At 37.8% G+C, this 8123-nt stretch overlaps 1 protein-coding gene and 1 pseudogene across 5 annotated transcripts in view; one reads left to right on the top strand and one right to left on the bottom strand.

Annotated features, from left to right (window-relative positions):
- Window positions 1-8123, top strand: part of Clybl (citramalyl-CoA lyase) — a 239019-nt gene that overhangs the window by 216375 nt on the left and 14521 nt on the right. For 4 of the 5 annotated variants that reach the window (XR_003734428.2, XM_028868269.2, XM_028868270.1 and 1 more), the window contains exon 7: window positions 2719-2843. Coding sequence is in view for 4 of the 5 variants with exons in the window: in XM_028868269.2 (XP_028724102.1) it covers window positions 2719-2843 (125 nt within the window). In the remaining variant the exon portion in view is untranslated. Of the gene's footprint in view, window positions 1-2718; window positions 2844-3611; window positions 4313-8123 lie in introns of those variants that run through there. The other variant, XM_028868272.2, reaches the window with a different exon arrangement.
- On the bottom strand, window positions 6714-6804 carry LOC114692517 (annotated as a pseudogene).

Below are 8123 nucleotides of genomic sequence, written 5' to 3'. Positions count from 1 at the left end.
AAGAGACTATGTATAGCATCTTTTTAACCCATGCTCTCCCTGAATATTTTATACTGTTCATTATCTTAGGGTACTAGTTTTTTTGGAATTCAGTTGTGATACCTTAAGCCTTGTTATAAGACAGGGAAAGAGGAACTAGAAGATGAAAGGGAGGGAGGGGGAGAAGACAAAATATTGTTACCAAGTGTACAATACTTGGCTGAAGCAGGTGGTCAAAGGGCTTAGAAATCAATGAAAGTGTGCATTACTTGTAACACCAATAGAGGCTGGGTTGACTATGCTTCAAAACAAAAATTTAAATGTGTATGTACACATATTTAGTTTTATTTTGTGAGAATATAATATAATTATATCATTTCTTCCATTTCCTCCCTCCGAAAAGAGTTTTCATCACACAAAACAGTGGGCTATAGTTTTGGGGGTTTATTTATTTATTTACATTTATTTATTTATTTATTTATTTATTTATTTATTTATTTATTTATTTTGCCATCATTACTGCTTGAGGTCCCCACCCACACTGACTGATCTAAAATCAATCCTTTGACTGTGTACATAGTCATTAACTTTAGGATTTTTTTTAAATAATAGAAAGACACCCAAACTAAAACTCGGGAGAAAGCTTTTCCCATTCCTTCAGCCATTACAGTTACTACGGTACTACACGCTGCGAGGCAAGATTATAAATATGAAAAGCAATATAGGTTTCCTTTTTTTCTTTCCTTTTTTTTTTTTTTTTGCACTCTTTTGTAGAAGACAGAAATGACGCCATCACACAGTTACCGAAAAGGCTTGGCAGGTATTGATTTAAAGCAAGATGTATCAAGTGGTCCTGTAAAAAGGATCTCACGGTCATAAATTTTAATGCCATCCAATTTTGCACCCTCTCGGTAACTTGTCAATAACGAGCCTTCTGGATAAAATATTTTCTTCGTTCCCACACGGCAGTAAAGCCTGTTACACAGTCATTGGAATGTATATAGTGACAAAAGAGCCCTTGGCATGAGAGTATGCATAGATTTAAAACCCAACATACATCTTAATAGTGGCCTCTTCCTAAAACGTGGGTACTTCAGAGCTGTCGGGGATTTCACAAGAATCGAGCTAGCTAGTTATGTCTCCTCCTCACACTACAGTGCCTGTACCAAAAGTTTCCGTGAAATCCGCCTTTTTGCACAGCGGTGTAAATTATGTACATAAATTATAAAATCCAGGGCTAACCATTAGGAAATGACTATTGGGTACTGACAAGCTTTTTAAATAATATTATTACAACTATTAAATAAATTATGTGGAATTAATACCTACTATTTGAAAAGAGTTCACATTTGTAGCTCTTACTATTTGTCTCCAAAAATTAGTCTTCAAATAGTTTAAAGTGTCTTTCTTTATGTAGATTCCTGACATTTTCCTGTTACGCTGACAGGCAGGAATGGAATGATAATACAGAATGTCTTAAATATGCCAGGGTCTAAAAAATATCTATTCACCTAAACTTTTGTTGAAACACTACAAAAAAAATCCCTATTTTACTATTTTTACAAACATTGTTCCTTTATCTATTCAACAGAATAAGAATAGTAACAGAAACTGGTATTTTACAAAACATCTGGGCTGTAATTTGTAGTGGTTAAATATTGAAACAACTGTTTCAAAAGCAAAGCAAATTTATGTAGCAACAAATATAGTTAGCAGCCATTAAGTGTATATCAGTTTTAAAGAGGCAATTTATGTTCATAACTTTATCATGTAATGTAATTTAATCTCATCATTGTGACATTAAATTATATTGCATTTTATTAGTGGCCCAATTAAATACCATACTTCCTCAATTGTTAAATTTTTTTTTTTATTAACAGTGTTATAATTGTATAGAATCCTTTAAGGTCTGTGTATAGATGATGCTTTTATTTAAAATCCTTAAACTTCAAAAAGAATCAAAGATTTTTTTGAAAGTATTTCTGCATAGTTACGATTTCTTGTAGTTTGAGCACAAACCAACTCTCATACTATAACAAAAAAAGGGAAGATCTGAATATATTTTTGGATAGATAAATTTTCTATAATATAAATTGTATTTAATAATTTTTAAATAAAATAATTTAGATGTCACAGTATTGAAATCTGCCTTTTATTTTATAACTCTAGACATATTTTCATTGAAATATGCATGTTAAAATGACATGCTTAAAATAAATTAAATTAAATATATCATCATAAGATAGTGTTTGGTATTAATATGGTCATAACATCTGTAGAGGGCTTAACAGTTGACATGTCATTGGTATAAGAACTATAGGAAGCAACACAATCCTCCCAAACAAGCAGAAGACAGCTTATACAATTTGAGAGAATTCTCATTTAATTTCATTCTACCTTTAACTCAAAATAATGGATAATTTACAGATATTCTCCAGTTAAAATACCAGGCAAAGTAGTTATTCAATAAGCTGCCTTGTCCAGCTACCTGTAACTGAAAATGAGAGATTTTCTACTCTGAAGTGGTACTTCTAGGAATCTAGACTATGGTTATTCCCGTACTTGTACTTGTTCTTAGGTGATTTTCTGGAAAAGCCTGTCTGATTTGGGGTTTTATTTTGTGCTGTTTACTTCTTCAGCACCCACTCTGTGAGGCATCCAGGGATGTACCCAGATGGACGCACTTGGTTTGTGTGTGGTGTCCGTCCAGGAGCCTCCAGTGCATTACTCTCCTTGCAGGTAAACAGGTGATCCACCCTAACCAGATCGCTGTGGTACAGGAGCAATTTACTCCGACCCTGGAAAAAATTCAGTGGGCTGAAGAACTGATCACCGCCTTCAAAGAGCACCAGCAGCTGGGAAAGGTAAATGTTTTGTCAATGCCTCAGTGATGCTGGGGTTTAAAATACTATGGGCAAGGATGAGAAAAAGTAATAGCCTTTGAATGCTTAAGGAAAACTCATTGCATTTGGCAGAAGAAAGGGGAAATGTGAAATGGAAATAAGATTTATTACAGAGAAAATCCCTGAAGGTAGATACCCATCCTTTCCCTAAATAGCTCACTAATCAGTTCCCCTCTCTCATTGTACCTCTTCTGTAAGCTGTGTTGGCAGCCTTGGAAAAAGTAAGTCTTGCTAGTTCCTCCTGTGAAGTCTTCAAAGCAGCGCTTGTATGAAAATAATTTCAGATCATAGTGAGCATGCATCATAACGAAATAAACACAGTTTACCACATGGTTCTTGTAGAGAAAAGAAATAAATTTCAAGTTATTTTAATTGGGGAGGGGAATTAGAAAAAAAAAAAGGTACTAACGTCTCCAGTTTAGTCATTTAGGAGTGGGAGGTTGTAGATGGATTTGTACCGATTTCTGGACCTGAGATTTGGAAAGAATGGAGGGCAAATTAACACTGAGTACGGTTGTTCTAATTTAGTGCTTCATTGAGCCTGGCGTTTCCCGCTCTGTGGGTTTCCGCTATGTAAATATTGCGGTGGTAATGCACAATCTGTCTCCACTTTGTGCCAGTAACACTTAAATTAGGTGTCGCCCGGAGGAAGATTTTACGCTACTTGCGGCATTGTCAGTTAATTATCTTAAAGGTTATTTGCAGTAATACTGTTTGCCTCTTTTCCAGAGGGGTGGGGGAAAGTTGCATTTATACATCGAACCCAGAGATAATCTCTCACCTTAGCCCATGCCTTCCCGAAGGAATGGAGTTGTCGTGCCGTCTATGCAGAATTACTTAGGGAAGAAAGACTGCCGAAAGCTTATTAAAGTCCTCAGTGTTAAATACTCACGCTTGTGAAAATGAACAAATCAATAAAAAGACAGCAGAGAAGAGCTGGTTTTCAATGGTGGACCTGTGACAGTCACGTGAGAAATGTCCTTCGCACGTTCCCTGTTACAAAGGACACCTGAAAATCTCAAGACTTGTACAAGTGGGTAACAATACTAAGTGGGTCGTTGCTATCATTGTCGGCCTTCCACCATGAACAGGCATAAAGCCACCTTCCCCCAGCACACACGCACACAGACTGACGTTTGTACAGATTCACACTTAATACACAAAGCCAGAAGATCTACAGGGGAACACAGGACCTTACATTTGGACGTGAAACCAATTTTATGATAAATAGCATTGTTTTTTCATATCATGTCAGTGGTGGCCATCAAAAATATTGTGCACTTCACAAAAAATAATTTTAAGTTGGCATTGTATTTTATTTCTGCTTATATGTCTCAACCCAAAATGAAGCTTGCCTGTAAATAAACATATTTACATAGAAAGAAAACCTGTGCACTCTTTCATTGACACACACAAACGATTCCATCTCCCTCCCTCCCCCACACCTGCATGCTCACACACACACACATGCACACGTGCGCACACGTACACACACGTACACACACACACACACACACACGCACACGCGCGCGCACACACACACGCACGTACACACGTGTACACACACACGTACACACACATGTACACACACACGCACACACATGTGCCTTTTCCCTCCTTTCTGCCTTATGCCAGCTGACAGTGTGCACGCACCAAGCACTTATTTTAATAGGAAACGGAGGCAGGATGTGCTCCCTTAAGATGGCAGACAGTCCAATGTGGACTGGTTCTGCCTTGATGAACCAGGCACACTGTTTTACCTGAACCCTGCTGAAGGCAGATACCTGGCCTTATAAGCAGATAGGAAAGGTTATCCTCCATTTCACCAGCTCCCAAACAAAAGTCAGACCAGAAACACTCCTATCCTGCCATTTAAGTTCCCGAATGGAGACTTCAATCCCTCCTTTCCATTATATCTTGAAAATGTTATTCCTTAGGGAAAATTGCCCAAGACTTTGATAATAGCGATGTAAATGTTAAGTTCTGGGCTTTTTTCTTTTCTTCTCTAAATAAGAAGTGGCCCTCTTGTTGGGGCGTAATTGGGGCATAAGCTTTCACAACAGTGTGGCAGGCCAGCTTTTCTTAACACAGAACCATAGAAATTGGAGCAGAGGGCATTACCTATTAGGTCATTTCTTCCCTGTCCACTTCGTGGAGGTTTGTTTCCTACAGCAAATGGCCCTGGTGCTTTTTGTCCAGCGAGGTTTAAATGACTCCAGTAATGGAGCCTCCAGTAGGGACATATGGTTATTTTATCCAGTTAGCTGATTTTTTCACTGTGCCTGTAAACTGGCTGGCCTCAGACACGGCGACTGCAGGTAGGTGCCTCTGGATCTTGACGGGTTCTTGCGGTTTAAATAGCGTGGGTTCTTTTGGCAGAGATCTTATATAAATAAGTGCTCAGTTGTAGGAAGTATCACCTCCAACAAACATCTAATCTGTTTTAGTTCAAATGTGTGCCATTTATGAAAAATATGAACCCCCGGATATTTTGTCCAAAGCACAGATGACTCCCAAGGATGGGAAATGGCTTGCATCCTGGTGAGGTGTTCATGAATTTCCCTGAGGCCTCGTCCCTCTCCTCTGATGAAAATTTCATTTAATTAATTCCTTTAAGTAGAAACGGTCCAAGAAGGCAATGTGATGTAGTCTTGCCTTTTCTCTTACCCCCATCTTCAATTACGTCCTTTCTGCTTGGAGACCGAAGCGTGGCTGAAGTTGGCAGTTAATACAGGGCCATTTATGTTTTCTAATGTGATAAACAGTAATAGTGAAAGCCCTACTTTGTCTTCCTGTCTCTAAATGGCAGCAATCACGGGAAGGCTATGTCCTGGGCAGGTGAGTTGTTGGGGCTCAGACTTTGACCACTCAGGGTTCTTTTCTGTTAGAAGTTCCATGGAAATTAAGTCTAATGCACTTAGTATGAGAACATGGGGAAAACAATTTATCTTAGAAAGATAATGATGCTTAGCCCGCCTAGTCTGTTAGTGAAGCAGTTTTACCTGACAGAGCCCTCCTGTTAATAATACGAGCGGAAGCAATAGGCTGAAATTTGGAACCTTAGTTTGGTTTCTCTTATTAAAATCTGTTAGAAAAAGCTTATTCAGCATGAGCTCTACTCCTATTTTAATTCCCAGGAAGTAAAATATTTGTAATTCAACTGACATCAGTTGCAACGTGTTTACGCACATTATTAACCACACGGATTCCTCCTTCCTTCCTTCCTTCCTTTCAGAAAAATGTATTCTGAGAGACAACGTGCACATCATTAGTTCTTCTAGCTTCAAATTAGTCCATAAAATATTTAAGTTGAGATAAATCATTTTCACACGGTTTGCTTCAAATGTATAAAAATTTTTCTTTAAAATTATTCACTTATATATATACATAAAATCAATCATTTTTATCATATATATAAAATCAATCTCTTTTTTCATAGTGGTGATTTTTAGAATATTTGAAAATTCTCTATTCAGAACTGGATTTAGTGTTGGCTTAATGAATAAACATGGCTTTCTTGTTTATTTTTTTAATCCACTAAGAATTTTACATAATGTGAAAACTGGATAATTACAGTGGAAACTTCTCAAGTCAATACTTATTGTTGGGATTAACAGAAACTGTTAATTACACAGAATTAAGTACCTATGACATATATATTAATACAATATATAAAAGCATATTTGACCCTGAATATTTCTCACATCTGTATTATGATGTTGCTGCTAAATCTTTCTTCTGATTCATTGCTTATTAGACAAAAATGGCAGCTCAGGGAAACAGCTTTTCATATGATCACTCATCAAAGGAATTCTTTTTTTTTCAACTTGTAAAAATATGGACTGCATGTCATCCTTGTGCAAGGGCAATGCTAATCTCTATATCTTTGCCATTGTAGTGTATGTACTGCTGGAGCAAGTACAATCAAAGGAAATCTTAACACAGGAGTCACCAATTCTCTCTAGTGTGGAAAACTGTGAAGGACCAGCAAATATATGCCTAGTATTTATGATGAGTTTTGAGGTCCTTTGTTAAAATAGACACAGTCTTGCAGAATCTGGCGCAAACCTGAATTTGATTCAGTTTTCCAGGCAATCCCTCTTTAATCTCATCATTGCCCTGAGTGCATCATGTCAGTTTGGAAGGATTTTGTTTGAACATCTTTAGCAGTTTTCATTCATTACAGCATCACAAGCTGACTAAGTACCGAGGGAGGAGGAACTTTCATTCAAGATCTGGGTCCCATTAACAATTATAAAGGTCAAAGGCAAGGTCAGTAGTGACATAAGGACTGTAAATATCACACATAACTGGAACATTCCTGTTTCACTCATGAAGGAGCAGTGGTTCAGACTAATGAGCGGGCATTCATAAACACTTCCTATGTGGGGATATCAATTACAAGAAATCTCTTATTAAAGCAGAAAGGAGACGTTGGTTCCTTTTATCTCAAAACTGCCAGCTGTACCAAATCATCCCCGTCAGCTACGGAAAGCAAGTGATTTTCATAGGTATCGAGCTCCACACCTTCCCTTTATGCTTCTAAATGCGGGCTTTACAAAAGAAATACTGTTCGATCCAGATGGCTCTCTCGAAGGCTCCCTGAGAGAACTCGGGAGAAATCTCTCCAGCCAAAAATATTGTTCCTACTTGTCCAAGTGCCAGAAAGCCCCACCGCCACGCTTCCACACAGATCAAATAAACCATCTAAAGATGTGCTTGTTGTCTTTGTCATCTGAAAGAATTGAACCACTAATAGAGAACAGTGTGTCCCCATTCCCGCCCAGCCACCCATCCCACCACCCACAGCCTTTCCCATCTATTTCTGAACAACAATCCGACCTGTACCCAGTGAATCCGCGTGAAAATGAAAGATGGGGCAGCAACGTACTTCTGCGATTCCTGGCAACTGCTTTTTCCCTTTGTGTGCCTGTTCATTTAGAGTTTTCAGAGCTATATGCTATATAATATCTGCTTCAAAAAGTCCAGCCCTTAGGGAATCTGAGTGTGCCAATGATGACTTTATGACAAATTTGATACACACTAAATAACAATTAAAAAAAGAAAACTGCATTTAAAGCATAGTAGTGGAATTCCCATGCTGCTCTGAACTAGTCTTGTTTTTTAGAGGCAAATGGCCAGTCCGGCATTAAGGGATAAGAGGATTTTTGTTTTGTTTGTTTTAGTTTTCATTTTCATTTTTTGTAGGTTGTGTGGTAACTTTAAATTATTGGCTTCACC

This window comes from Peromyscus leucopus, chromosome 9 (genome assembly GCF_004664715.2).
Source record: "Peromyscus leucopus breed LL Stock chromosome 9, UCI_PerLeu_2.1, whole genome shotgun sequence".
In the NCBI taxonomy this organism is placed as follows: domain Eukaryota; kingdom Metazoa; phylum Chordata; class Mammalia; order Rodentia; family Cricetidae; genus Peromyscus; species Peromyscus leucopus.
The sequence above is the reverse complement of the archived record's forward strand: the minus strand, read 5'-3'. Positions and strand labels throughout refer to the sequence as shown.